We start from the raw sequence: 15,865 nt of genomic DNA, 5'->3' as shown, positions 1-15,865 counted from the left end.
ATCTAAGGACTCATGCTGTGAACAAAATCAAAATTCTGCGGCAAGAGACGTTTGGGAAAGCGAAACTCACTCCAAAGTGTCCCCAACCCCACCCAAATGTTCAATTATTGACTGATCGTAAATGTAGAATACATGATGCTGTGATAACTGCAGGTTTATAAAAGCGTATTATTTTCCCGCAAGAGCATCCAACGAGGGAGGACGGTATCTGTTTACGATATGGGGAGGGGTAATCATTACTCTCCCACATACTGCAAGCTCTGTGTACAAAGAGAACACAAAGTAATAATGTTTCTTGCTTTTTTATGTGAGTGTGCTGATGCTTGCTGAGAAATGACGTTCCAGGCCACGTGGGTGTTGTAGGAAGGCCCTGTAGACCTATGGGAGGTAGTCAGTGTGGAAAGCGCTGAAAATAATCTGATTAAGGCCAATTAGGCGTGAGATTATAAAGGCAACTGCTGAAGGTCTGCTGTCAAGCGCTTGTCGCGTATTGAGCATATATAAAAGCCATCTGGCCATTGTGTACAGGGAGCATATCCATCATCAAACCGGTTTGTTTCCAGTAAACTCTTCTAGCAGTTTACACCCTACAAGACTGGTATGGTCAACTACTAGTTTGTGAGGTATGTATCTCTGTATTTAGCTGGCTCCTTAATGACAGATGAAGAATAAATTAAGGCGTTTGGTTTTAGTTACTGAACGTGTCCGATGCACCTGCAAGAAGTACTCGGCATATGAGGTGGCTGAGAGTGGGTACCCGTCTAGATAAATAACTAACAAGTAACTATAGCCATGTATTGTGAATAGCAGTTTTAGTTAACATAAAAAAATTCAGCATAAATTAAACAATGCTTGAAGAAGGAGCTCTTATTACAGTACGTAGTTGTTCCAGCGTGGCTCTCTTAGAACTGTTCATCTTCATTGCTAGTGTATTTGCTTGTAAATGCAAATAATATAATTACATGCAGGTTGTATGCATTACAAAGTGGAGAGATCCCTCTCCTAAATTTGATCACATACAGCGTAAAAAACACATTGTGGAGGAACAGTAGGATAGCTGTCATCAGTTTTTAAAAATGTTTCGACCACTTATCATTGTTTTCACTGCTTTTGTATTTTGCCTGTAAGCACGCTTTCTTCACCGAGTCTTCACAACTTACTTAAATGATACTGAGTGTTGATGAACTTATTCTGTTAGATACTACAGGCAGCACGGGGTGACAATAACTTAACACGTTTCACCTCTTCATTTACAGAAAACAGAACACACCATCGTCCCCTTAAGCCTGCTGGATTTGTGCTTATTCCATTTTAAACATGTTTTATTTCCATTGCCCACCACAATTAGACGGTGAGTGTTGTCGCACTAGTATTAGCAAATCCCATAAGTATAATGTGTATTTCAAGGTAGCAGAACTATAATGCATGATGTTAGTATCACAACTGGGGATGGCATTGAGATTGTGTGTGTGTGTGTGTGTGTGTGTGTGTGTGTGTGTGACGGTTAAGGAGGCTGTCTTGTTGGACATAGTGCATTTTTGTCCTCTAGTTTAGCACTGTTATAAATATTATTGTATGCAGTACACAACTGTTTCTCACAATTTGTTGTAATAAAAGTCTGAGGCATCTATTTCATATGAGACTAAGTAATAAATTAAGCATAAAACATTGCTGTTCTGAGTGAGCAGCACCTGTCTGAAAAACTATACAGTAACAAGGTTTCCAAACACTTTCCTAGATGTTCTTTTGTTGCATTAGCATTTCGTACAAACTGTTTGTTCTGTATGGTCAGAAGTTTGCATATTTCCTAGTGTGTCGTTAACAGGTTTACCTTACCAGGCCTGCGATCTTCCTTAGACTGGACACCAATTGTAATATTTCTTTTTGACATTGGGTCACACTTTCTGTATCAGTTCTTTGCATTCGGGTACTCATGTATTCATCCATGGTATCTTTCTTATCTGAAAGTGTTGTTTCAGATTTTGCTGGGACACTTTCAGACATATGGACAGTAGCACACGCGCGCTGAATAAAAAAAATGTTAGTTTGAAGATAGTTATCCTGCAAACAGACATTGAAAAAGCAAACCCTAGCTGGTCGCATGAGGCTAGAGGGCTGTCTCAGCACGGAAGGTTTAACAAATATTATTTGGGGCATATCCGTGTCACAGTAAAATTTCCAAAAGTTAATCAAACTGAAAGACAGAAATATTAAAAGAAACTTCTTTTGTGATGGATAAAGTAGCACTCGTTTAGCCTTTCAATCTGTTATTCGGCATTTTAGTGGAACGCATTTGCCCTGGAAAATTAACCGCTTTTTTCTAACCACATTTTTTCCACCTGCCTCCTTCTTCCACAGTCTCTTTCTCTGGATGATCCTACCCTCGGGCTATCAGAAGACATTTCTTCTTACCACAGATGTTTGGTGTCATGCCTCCCAAATTAATTGGCACGAAAGGGGCCGTCACGCTCCACCCCTCTCCAAACGTTGCTTGCATGCATGTTTCATGGGTGTGATTTTTGCAAACATCTGAGAAATGAAAACAGTGTGTGTGTGTGTGTGTGTGTGTGTGTAATATTTTTTTCAACATCTTGTTTGGTACAGTGGCAGTGCAAATCATTTACTTTTTATATGCGACTATTTAAGTCTTATTTTAATAAGCCTACAAGATGTTAATTGGACAAAAATGATCTGGCAGTTAGGAAAGATGGCTAAAGCTCTGAGATGTTAATGAGATGCTTCATGTTCCAAGGGCACAGGGCTTGAATCTTTTCACCTTCATTTGCCTACTGTGTGACCTTGAGCAAGTCACATAACCAGACAGTGTTTTGGGGTATTGGAAATGCAGGCTAGGCTCCTTAATAGTTTCCTGGACTGCATGGCTAGTAACTATAGATGAACCTATGTAACGTTAATGATTTGAATTTTATTAATAAATTATTAAATGTCAGTGTAATTTAACCTTTCTTGCTTGGAATATATGTGTTAGGCCTTCAAGCTTGTATATATGCTGAGGGCACTAGGCATGATGCATGACAATAAAAGTTAAGAACATTTTTGTGTTTACTAATAGTGCAGACTATAAACCAGTTTCACCTTCTCTGACTGTTTTCTCCATTTAATACTAGTTTACATATATGATTAAACAATTATTTAGCCATGTAGCTGTTGGTTACCTTTGTCATCTGCTAAATTACCTAACTGTCTTTCTATCTTTCTAGCTATCCAGGGAGCCTTAGTTTGTTGGGAGCTGATTTGCTATGGGAGAACAATGATTTAGTAAAACATTGACTTCTGAAACTCGTGTTCCTCTTTAGATAGCTAAGAAACAAGCTATAATGAATTATGAAATACCAGTTGCCTGATTAATCTTTTAGAACTGTGCAAACTGAATAATATCCATGTCAATTTATTTTTTTAAGATACAGCAGTTCCATTTTTATGAGATTATTTGTGATTGATACATCTGATGTTTGTCAGTTAATTGTATCACTCGTTTAATGCCTTTGTAAACACCTAGAAGAAAACATTGCATATATCGAGCACCACATAATGAAAACTTAAACATACAAGCTATGTTGAGTGAGTGATTCTAAGTAACATATTCCATTCCTTGATTTTATTCAAACAGCCCATATTCTGGATTTTTTGATGGATTTTCCCTGTGGTCTTGCTCTTAATTGTGATTATTCATCTAAAATTACAGTAAATTTCATTATTTCCAGCACACCTATCTAGTGAGCAGCTCTACGTGGTAAAAAGTGAAATATGAAATCTGTTCATACAGTAATGAGTAATGCAATTAATGTGGACAATTAGACTTCCAGAACCATAACAGTGCGATACTGATGGTAATCATGATTACAGTGATAAAGCCTAAATGTATGGTTGTCACCATACATGTTCTTTGGCATGGTCATGTAGGATTACATTACAAAACACAAAATTAGTGTAGAGTTAATACAAAGTTAGTACAGAATTAACAACTAAAGGAACACAATGCTTGTTGACTAATGCACACAGGGAATGAAATGGATTGTTAAAGGATGTAGCTGTCCTTTAACAGTAGTGATGGCAACCAGTTACAATTACAGCAGTACAAGTCCAAACCCTCAGCCTATTGGCCAAAAAGGAATACTCCATTGCCATAACTATTCATACCTATTTGTTAACTGACAAAATAGTGAGCTTACAAAGAGGTTATTGTTTTGTCTTCTTTTCACCTGCATGTGTTTCATTTGATTCATAGCTCTTTGGAGATAAATCAGTAGCAGGAAACTGGGCACGCTGTTTTAAATAGGAGTAAACTGACTAATCACTCATTTCCATGTTTCTTGCTCTGCCATTACTATACATTATTACTGTTGCCACTAAAGTAATCAGCTGACATTCTCCAGTGTAGGTGGTTAACATATGGTCTTAACCCATTTTCTTTTGCAGTAAATTAAAAAAATCTTAATTGATTATGTGCATTTTTCCAGCTAGGTAAGATTCCATTTATGGATCGCCATACAAAAGCACTACATTCATTTTTATAGATGTTGTGTCATAATTATCTATGCTGAAAAAGATGTATAATAAATGGTGTGGCATTTTATTTGGGGAGAATAAGTTTTTATTAACCTTTTAAATGGTTTATGTTAGAGTTTTGTTTATTTACCCTTTAATTAGTTATGGTGGTATAACCCCCACTTGATCTTTTACAGCCAAGACCCAGGCCAGAAGAGAAGATCAAAAATTCAAGAACAATATAAAGAACATAAAATTAGCATAACAGGATGTTACAAAAATCACAAGGCAATTAATAACATTCATTGTGAATGTATTCACATGTGAACCATTAATTAACCACGTTTATACAATATATTTGTTATTTCCAGTTCTCATAACATTTGGCAGACAGTATTTTGTCCACTGTCCACTGATTTGCCATTATACCTGCAAATGTGATAGGGATGGATAGTATCAAACAGAATTGCATCACACCAGAAATACTGGGGAAAAGGTTAACAGGCAACACTGACTTTAGACTTGAACAAGAAAAAAGTTATCTGTATATCCTCACTCCTTTGCATCAATACATATACTAACTCTGTTATTGTGCTACCTTAAGGGCAAAGAGAAACTCCCCTAACCCCCAAATTCCTTAGTGTTGTGTAGAGCACTAGCTTCTATTTGTCAGAAATTGGATTTGACCAAGCATGATAGATTAGTCCCATTGTGATTAACGTCACTCAATGGAAAGTGTGTGTGTGTGTGTGTGTGTGTGTGTGTGTGTGTGTGTGTGTGTGTGTGTGTGTGTGTGTAAATATATATAATATCCTGGGCAGAAGCACTTTACCATGATAATGAGCAACTTCAGTGGACTGTAAACAACATCTTTCCATAGTAGTTTCTTTAACTAATGCAACATGAGGAAATGTTTAATATTGTTTTGATTGGTTGTTGCTTGAAGATGCCAAGAAATTGATGTTGGGGTAGGGCGAACACCTGTTAACATGAACTGCATTGCTTAATATATTTCATTCCATTTTCCAGTGAATTCCACTTCCTTTGGTAGCCATGCTGCAGGAGATTTTGATGATGGGTTTCTTCGAAGAAAACAACGGAGAAATAGAACAACGTTTACTCTCCAGCAGGTATTGGCAGCGAGATATAAAAGGGTTGTTAATTTGTTCCTCTGTGTCTCCAGTATATGTTTTCTTGTACTTTCTTAAAATAATTTGGACATGAGTTTTTACAGCTTCTGATGTTTAGCTGAAATAACTGCAAAATTAGGCCAGAAGAGACATATATGAGAGTATGGTTTTCTTCAATTAAGTTTATTCAGTACAATTCAGAGGCGTAAAAGACAAACCAGATTCATAAAAAAAAATTGTCCTTTAGTACACCAGTCTGTTAATACTTGGAAGTAATGTATATGGAAGTGAGCAGAAATACAAATAGTATACAGAATGAACTTAGTGAGGAGACAAGAGACACTGTTTAGCAAAACTGAATCATTACCTGCCTCATTTCGTATGATCCACTTCAAAACTGCTTGCCTTTTCTAGAACAAAAAAAAAGTTTTATTTCATTAACTCTGTTTTAGGTCCTATGAGTGCTGGGCCCCTGCATCGGGAAATAGTTGCTATGGAGTTTTAGCTTTGCTGGCTGAATATGAACATAATCCATTGGCTACATCCCCCCTAATCTGGATATATGCAGAGCATCCATTGGCTGCCCCATTGCACTAAATTTCTGCATATTTCTAGCTGTATGGACATTTGATCTCTTCTGTATGTCAGTCATCTTGTGTACACAATGTAAAATCGTAGAACTGATTGTTTTGAACCTCTCCTAATGTCCTACAGCATAACCCTCTTCCCAACACACACGCACGCTCACACCATTCTCAGTGCAGTCATTTTGAGTTTTTTGAGCGAAAGTTTAAAATTTCTCATATTCTTCACATTCTTTTTTAGCTAGAAGCTTTGGAGGCTGTCTTTGCACAAACACACTATCCTGACGTCTTCACCAGAGAGGAACTAGCCATGAAAATAAATCTCACAGAAGCCAGAGTCCAGGTAGCTATGTTTTTTCAATATTTTTAAATTATTCAACCATCTTTGAACTGGTAAAGTTTTTTTTCTCCTAATGCAAAGTGCACAGTTGGCCAAAGAAAGTAAATGAATACTATCTGTCATTTTCATGATGCACTTTAATAACATCAACATAATGTGGAATATTAGATTAGGTTGATTAATCGGTCATTCATAATTAACCAGTGATAATGTTCTACACTAATTTGTCCGCGTCTCTAAGGTACTAAATTACATCAGCGCACATCCATTTCCTTGGCTTAGAAAAGAGCTGAGATGGAATTCTTAAAGGCAAATAGTCCCACTTGGCGGCAGACTCATGATGTGTGCCAGCAATACGTAGATTAATATACAACGCTATTTTTTGTGAAGTGATAACAAGACTTAAGATATATGCGTTTGTGCGGCACGAAAATACACCGTATCTGTAAATATCTGTATATTGTATGTATAGTCGCCAAGTGTGCATATGTACATAAGGGTTAAATTGTTTTACAAATAAGTGTAATGTACTCCTTTTCCTTGCTTCATCCAGAGCATCGCATCAAAGTCCATGTTTTGCAAAGCTAATGCATTGTTCTGCTTTATTGCATTATTATGTTTGGAGGTACAGAGAAAAACATCAAACTTTTTTTCATGATCGTGCATTCTGCTAATTTCACACAGCTAGGATTCCAGCTGTCCCTAATTTTGCCTCAGAACTTTGATCTGCCTTACATCACCAGTGGTGCTATTTTGACACCAGATCGACTGTATTTAATAAATAATGTCAAACATCATAGTTCTAGCTGTCTTTGTCTTCAAACATGAATAGAATAGGTCTATCTTTTTTTGTATTTCATTTTATTAGCGCATTGTTGTATATACAGACCACACAGGGAATTTAAAACATTACTACAGAACACCTACACTAATACAGACCTTTCGTACTTTTAAAAGTACCAGATTTTTTTTGGACATTTTCTTTATTGCCGGATTTGACCTTGATCCATGGGGAAGTAGGGCTGAAAGCCAGGTTATACAGCTATATTGCATAAGCATATATAATGTATTTCTTGTGTTTATTTCATTGGCTTCCGGTAACATACAGACGCAAATCTAATTGAGAGAAACATAATACTGTGGTTTGCCTTCCCTCTCTCACTTTCATCTTAGTGTCGCTTAAAACCAGTGGCTGAAGCGAGATAATATAATTCACTGCTGCAAATTGGGGGATTGTAAACGCATTATTCGCTTTCTTAATCGGATTAGGCGATCCTGATTATTAAAGATGAACACGAATCACTGGGCATAGTGAGGGCAAATTAAACTTGGATTATGAGCAGAAAAATGAAAATCCTTCCTGTCTGCTCCCTTTTAACTGGGATGTGGCTGTATAGGCACCTTTTACTACTGGTGCCTAAAGTCTAAACTAAAAATTGAGATAAATGGAACAATTATGGATCCTTCACAGGCAGTAGATCATCACTTAATGCTAAAAGGTGCAAGGGTGAGATAGGGTTGAATAATTCTGTTCTGATAATCCCTGTTTATTCTTTTGTTGTTCGCAGTCAGAGGAAAAAGCACCAGAAGCTACATTTGTTTGGCTTTCTTAGTTTTGTTACACAATGTGGTCCAGGGTTAGGAAGCTGCGTTTATCCTTCCTCATTCAAATATGATTAATGCCCTCCAAAACAGTCTTAATCGAAGCTGATGTTGTCAAACAATAACTAAATAGGGAAATAAACGACTTCATCAGGCTCTATCCTCGGAAGCCGGCGGACTGTCAGTGGAAAGTCATTAAAATATGATAATGAAAAATAGCTCAATTAAACGTTGTTATGACTGTGACCTTCATTCAATTAAGATGCAAGAAGTTGTCGGAATGAGCCCGACGTCTAAGCTCTAAATTTGGAGTGAAATCGAGACAGCAAATTTGGTGCGAGTCCTGGCCACATTTGCTTATTTAGTTCTAATAAGATGACGCTTCCCTTTCAAAAATATACTCTGTAATGTGTGGTTATCACATTATAATTTTAAAACGTGGTTATGAAAATCACTTCTCAATAGGTTTTATCTGTAATAAAGAAAATATGTTAAAATATATAAAACAAAACATTTATAAAGATAGATGGAAAACATCATGAAGTAGTTAAAGCTAATAGTTCAATGCAGCAGTGTTGCCTGGTCACGTTTTTATTCACTGAAAGGGTTGTATGCCTTTAGTGTTTTTCCTGAGGATGCTGTATACCGTGCCAGAATGCTGAGGCTGACTTGATGCAATTACTGAGGTTGCAGGAAGAATTGGGTTTTGGCTAAAAGGACGGATTTGCTAGATTCAGTAACCACGGTTTATGTACACCAAGTGGTGGTTATGGACAAACTTCTGTATGTCTAGACAGTCTAGTTACAGTCTATTGGAGGAAACGGGAGAAAAAGTGGATACGCTTTCGTGATACAGGAGTACTAAAATAGCGGGTGCAGTAAAGCCGAGGGTCACAAGAGTTCTCGATTCTCCTCCTGACTTGCCTTTCATACAGAGAGAGCCTGCATGGCCTCCCTGAGTTTTCACCAGAATCTCTGATTTCTTTCCACATCCTGACAAACGATTACAGATAAGTGAATTGGCGGTTCTCTAAATTTGCCCTAGGCATGCATGCAGCCATTGAGGGACTGATCCCTCCATCCAAGACAGCTCCCTTGCTTATCTGTCCTGTCTTATCTCTAGCTCCCTCCCGACTCTGAATAAGATAAAGCATAATAAACTTGAATGTCGGAATAAATGAACGAGTAAATTGATATAATTACAGTTTAAGCAGGGAGGACACTAGTGACGTGCTTTGTGTCACCCACTGGGTAGCAGATGTGAGATCTGGGTAATTGATATTGCTTTCCCTGGAGAGCTGTCTGTAAATGTATCTAGGTAGTGCTGAGGATTTGGATGTTTCAGCATGCTGCATGTTTCTCGTTTCGTATGTTTTATCTGCTGCTTGTTTGAAACGCAGTACACTGTATTGTTGGTTGGTCCATCCTTTCTCTATATACAAAGGCTAATGACGCACGATGTTTGAAAGGCAGTAGTAAACCACTCGGGACGATTTTAACAATTATGGTTTCCTAAGAGAGAGGCATGGACGTAGCTTAGTGATGAAGGCCTTTATTTCATCGTCGTTAAGATAATTGTGATATCTGATTGCTGTCGTTTTTGAAGTTTCCATGCTCTTTCCATGTCTTCATTGGCTTTCTTTGGACACTTTGGCATCTTCTCCAAGCTCTCTGGCTAAATACCTACTTAAATCTGTCCGTAGGTATTGTATTTACCTTTGCCCTTTTGATCTACCGTAAGCCTTAGAAGTGTCTAATACCTCTCAACTGTACAGATTTTCGCAGACTGTCCAGATTTTTGCCTTACATTTTTGGTCTGTTTTTCATAAAATTGTGGCTTTCTGGCAAATTAGTGGCAAGTCATTAAAGATTGAAGTTAGAAAATAAAGACGGGTTTGAGTTTTAGTCTTCATAGTCTTCAGAAAAGCCATGCTAATGCAAACCCTGTTATTCTATCAACTTTCTAAGTTTGTAAGAGCAATATTTCAAAACTGTCCCTATTTGTACTACTTTTTTTATGGCTTTGTCCAGATTTCTTACTCTAAGAGGTTGAGAGGTATAAGGCAGACAACTTCACTTACCCAGATTAAATTGCAAAATCAGACTATGGGAGCAGTCCACCTATATCAGCCTCCTCCACATAACAATGCTTAACAAGGAGTGGTTCTTGAACTTGAAGCACTCGAGTAATTGCCAGGCACAGTTTTTTATAAAAAAAAAAAGAAGAAGCTTTGTGGTGCTTCCCGTTGCAACGAAAATATTGTTGACTGACAATCTCTTAGGTTTCTCCAATTTCGGCGCATTTCTTTGTTTTTGTGCTGTTTAATAGATGTTATAGTTATGACTATCAACTTATTTGCTAAAGAACCAAAGGCAAAGTCAAAACTTATGAGAGACAAAAGGCCCCAAAACAGGGCACACCATGTTAACATTGCTCTAATTCACTTAGATAATATGATATCAGGTTTTGCATCATGTGTTTCCTGAGGAATAAGGAATGTGTTTGTCTGAAGCCTGGCATTAGACTTATTTAAAGCCTAAGTGGTTTACCAGAAAATCAAACCGTTTAGGAAGGACAGAGCAAAAGTTTGTGTAAAAGCAGAGGCGTTCTGCAAAGTCAGGGATAGTTGAGAGCTGCGATTATAGTTACTGACTAAAGTAGTGTCCCGTGAGGTTGAGTTAGAAGGTGTGATATCAAATTATGTTAATTTATTTTTCTAAGCACCCAGTTAATTCGTATGGTCCTTGTGTGAAAGGAGAACGTCGTACTAGCCTGCTAGCTGGCGACGAGGACATAAAAAAAGTCTGATAAGGAAAGGTTGTAAAATTAGGACAGTTGGGCTTTGTACATCTGGTTATACTCAAGTCTTAACTTCCCAACATTAAATTCAAGTAACTAAAGCTAAAGTAAACAAATTGATGGTGGTGGTGGTGGTGGTGGTGGTGGTGGTGGTGGGTCATCCTCTTCCTGTCCCGGCAGGAAGAACGACTACAAGAAAGTGGTCTATCACAGAGTACAGACTTCCAATAATTACATATACACCAAAAATAATTTGCCTTCACTTCAAACTACATCAGATAATAACTGCATATTTATTATTATCCATTCATTCCATAGAGAGCGCAATTGCTCCACACTTTTTAAAGCAAAATGAACATAAGTCCGACAAAGATCAAGGGTACTAAGACCTTTCCTTGTATACAACCTTATCAACCTAAAAACTCTTTCCCCTTATTTGCTGACAGACTACCCCAAAGAAGCACCCCTTACAACTACAATCCCCATCATCAATTCATAACCTAAAAAAACACTCAAATAAACCCTGTTCCACCGATTACTCTCATTTCTAGGCTGTAGTCCCTGAAATATGTGAATTCCTCCCTAAAAGTAGAAAGTCCATATAATTTTACACTGAATTATGCCTCTCAAACTGTCCAGTTTTTCACAGATGCCCGGATTATTGCCTTATATTTTTACCCGGTCCTTAAAATTTGCAGTTTTCTGGCAAATCAACGGGGGTTAAATTCATTAAGTAATGACCGTCATTTTACTTTCATTCTTCATACCTTCAAAAATGCATGGTAATAAAGGCCTGCTATTCTATTGACTTTCTAAGTTTATAAAAGCAATACTTATAAGCTGTTCACATTTTTGCGCCCCCCCCCCATTTTTGGTTTTGTCCAGAATTCTTGCGCTGAGGATGAGATTTATTATTTCGACTTGAACTAAAATATCTACCTACATAAACTTTCCCAGTGCAAATGCCTCAATAATACTAATGTCACCCAGGCCAAAAGCAAACAGTGACAGCTAATCCAGGCTACAGTACCTTCTACATTTTCCACTAGAATTAACGTAATCAAATAAGAAACATACAACTCCATCATATTCTACTCTTTCTTCTTCAAATCCACTATAACCCTTCCCTTCTCTATCCACCTATCCCCTCTTGGTGCATACATTCTCCTTCAAAAGGTAACTACAAGATGACCACTGTAAAACTATTGCAGTGGTGAGCTTAAACAAAATGAATGGACATAATAACAACAACAATAATAACTATAATAATAAATATAATAATAATAATAAATATAATAATACATATAATACATATAATAATAATGGTTATTGTTGTTGTTATTAACTTGCTGACTTATTTACTGGGTTTAAACTAGGTGAACTTTGATCCAAATGTACCTTCTCAGGTTCAGCCCGGGATTACAACAGATCAAGTAAGAATCATTGTAGGTATGTATTTGCAACAAACGTGTAGTTGGACTACGCATTAAATAGCAAACACCATAGATCTAGTTAGATGTATACAAGCAGTAACACAAGAAATTATGCTATTCACAGTGGCTGCAGCCGTAGTAAGTAAAGGGAAGAGGGATTGTAACGGGAAACATTTTAATCGGAGACTGTAGTAAACCAATAGAGGAATGATATCTAGTTATTCAATCACATGCCCGATTATATTTCTGGCTAAGTACAACAGATGCCACTAAACTCTTTTCTCCTGTATTTATTTTTTTATATAAATTGGGCCACCATTGTTTCAGTGGGTCAAACAATTAGGGACTCTAAGACAAATTAAAGCAGAGCACTCTGAGTACTAGCCAGGAAAGAATTGTAGAGAATGATATCATCTCGAGAGGAGGACCCGCATTAAGTTATTATGGTTACCTCTTTCCTGTTAATTGCCTTTTCCCGTGTACTCCAGTATTGTATCGTGGTGTTGTGCCGCATAACACCTGTTGTTTTTCAGACTTTGCCAGGTTATTACATGCATCCTTTGGGGTTACAGTCAGGTCGAAAACTGAAAGCATTTTATCCTGAGACCTGCACCATAGCCCTCAATCAATCGGGCACAAATCTCAACAGAATCAGGGAATAATCCAGAAATCGGGGACAATCAGGGAGTAATACTGGTTTATTAGGAAAACATTAGTGTACTAATAGATAACAATACTGATGCATTGAATTTACGAAGAAGGAGCAAACATAACAAAAATACAAAATGATATTGAGACATTGACAGAATAAGAGAAAATGAATTAATATGCATTTTCTGAACTAAAAAAAGTCTATAACTTGAATTACTATCATTATTCATTAAATGCAGTTTTCCACCTTTTCTCCAACATTTTGACGAAGTGTGAGCCCTTTGATATTCTAATAAACCTTAATGCAAACATTTGTGCAGAGTACAGCCTAACACAATTATACTGCCATAGGGACATTTAACTAGATAAGAAGCAGGAAAAAAAAATGAGTCTTCAGGAAAAAAAAGGTTACGAATACAGGGACTGCTAACAAATTCTCACTTTTCCTCTCTAAAGTGTTTCACAATAAAATGGTTCCAAATAAGCAAACTATGTTGTATGCATGCAGGGTCTATTTTTAGTTGATGAATGTACTTTTATTAAGATTTATCAGTTGCTATTTGTTGGAATATGAACCGTACCTATTATTTCAGCTACACACATTATCAGAGTTGACCGCTCTTGTTTATCTTATTATTGTCCCTAGGGGTCACCAGTTGACCCGTCTAGAATATATCAGCCATGGATGTGTCAATATCCATTTTTCATTTATTCGTAATTTTTACCTCATACAGTCTTTGCCTTTCACAACACCAAAGCAGAAGTGGTAATGCGCTTGTAAAGACTGTCATTATTTTATTTAAGAAAAATACTGAACGCAACTATCATTTATTTAGCATTGAAGTGTCAGGTTACAAGTAGTAGCACCACCAAGAAAATACCAGTATTCACCGAAAGCAATATTACACGGGAGTTCTCAAAAGTATTTTGCTATCTATATCAGCATTTTCTCACTGCGAACTACTTCCTTAAGGACTTTAAAGTGTTCATAAGTGCCTTGAGAGGTATTCAGATCTCCCAAAGAAAAGAGTATGGGGGAAGGGGGTATACTATCTTATGGCTTCACTAAGGCAAACAGGCTACCTGTAAATGGTTCATATCCCAGGCCCCTGTTTGTAAATGTTTCATCTCCCAGGCTCCTGCTTACACTTATCAGGGCATCTGAACTTGTCAGAAATTTGGGATGCATGGCTAGGCTTAAATGGCCCTTGTGGTCGTTAGTCAATTGAACCCCTAGAAACCATAAGAAACCCAAACGCTGATTTTTGAGACCCGACACAGTTTGCATTTACTACTGTATATTATTCTGGAGTATTACGAACTACAGCTATTCTCCTTGAACAGGTGTACACGATATATTTAGCTGCACGTATTTTGATGGTTGCCGTCCTTTCAGTTGCATTTAAAGGATACATGCTAGTCTGCATTTTATCCTAAGATGTAATATCGCGAGGGACTGACATTTGCTCTGCAGGCTGTTGAATTTTCCAGACTGCATGATTTCGTTTGCACTGAAGATGTTGCAAACATCTGGTTTTCACTTTGGCAGAGGGCACTTTTCTGTTTTTTTAATCTGTCCCTTCTTAATTCAGAATGTCTTACTCGTTTTGGTCTGGAAATGTCCCGTTTCCTCTTTTGTACTGGGAATATACCAAAATTATGTAATAATTGTTTTGTTTGGTTTTGTATACAACATACACCTGTATTACTGCTCTTTGCTGCACTGTTTCGGTTCTTGTGTACGTGACATCTAAAACTGGACATAACACTCTGTGTATATCCCTAGATCCCTCAGTCAGCCGTGACCCATCTAGTATAATATTCATCTGTTTTATTTTATTTTATTACCTTATGCACTGTGTCACCATTTGCTCCAAAGTCTTTCATCTTTGCATTCTGTAACACTTCGCTGTAGTCTTGCCACCTTGCTTGGTTACTTACTGGTCATTAGATACAACTTACCAAAGGACAGTCCTTGGATGGCTGCTTTTAGTAACTATTATCTTCTGAGCGATCTTGTTAGATAACCTCAGGTGTGCGAAACATTTTATGGATTCTGAGCTGCAGCCATTATATTCACTGCCCCCAAAGGAAATCTATTAATTTTTTGTACCATAATAGTACCAACGTAACGACAGCTCTCAACAAACTGTGATTGCACAAAGTGCCCTTAATTTTGCCTCATATTTTTGGTCTGTTCCTCAAGAAATGTGTGCTTTTTGCCAAATCATTGAGGATTTACGTCACTAAATGATAGACATTTGAGTTTCAGACTTTATTCCCTTTGCAAAATGTATGCGAATACAAACTTCTTATTCTAGTAATCGTGTTAAGTATATAACAGCAACATTAAAAAAAAAAATCTGTCTGGTTTTGGGCATTTGTCCCATGTTACTATTTGGCTTTGTCCTTGATTCACGCGTTAAGAGGTTGAGAGGTATGATACCATCTAATTCATGGCTTTCCATGTCACCTGGAAAAGTAATTTTCCTTCAAGGGACTCTTGTAGTTCCATTGACAAATTCTTCATCATTTAAATAGCAGCACAGTTTCATTTCCCTCCAAAAACATCTTACTAGGAAAATCATATACTCTACTAGCATTACTGGACATAACTCATTTAACTTGCTCTGGCGATCTGACCTGCTCTTCTTACTTCCTTGATGACAGTATTGTTAGCCATATACCCGCTATACTTACTACCCTAAAAGAGAAAAAGTAATGATTGCAAATATGAGTTACAGTTGCGATCGTCACTTTCCTTGCGCTAAAACACAAAATAGAAAAAAAAAAATAATAAAAGGCACAACTTCATC

At 37.2% G+C, this 15,865-nt stretch overlaps 1 protein-coding gene across 1 annotated transcript in view; it reads left to right on the top strand.

Annotated features, from left to right (window-relative positions):
- The first annotated feature begins 423 nt into the window (after positions 1-423).
- DRGX (dorsal root ganglia homeobox) overlaps positions 424-15,865 on the top strand; it is a 76,530-nt gene continuing 61,088 nt past the window's right edge. The window contains exons 1-4 of the mRNA XM_044056769.1: positions 424-623; positions 1,257-1,351; positions 5,539-5,639; positions 6,465-6,566. Coding sequence (XP_043912704.1) covers positions 1,318-1,351; positions 5,539-5,639; positions 6,465-6,566 — 237 coding nt within the window. The 5' untranslated portion in view covers positions 424-623; positions 1,257-1,317. The remainder of the gene's footprint in view (positions 624-1,256; positions 1,352-5,538; positions 5,640-6,464; positions 6,567-15,865) is intronic.

Source organism: Protopterus annectens, chromosome 14.part0 (assembly GCF_019279795.1).
Source record: "Protopterus annectens isolate FY-2018-M chromosome 14.part0, PAN1.0, whole genome shotgun sequence".
NCBI lineage: Eukaryota > Metazoa > Chordata > Ceratodontiformes > Protopteridae > Protopterus > Protopterus annectens.
Note: the sequence above shows the minus strand (reverse complement) of the source record. Positions and strands in the feature narration are given on the sequence as shown.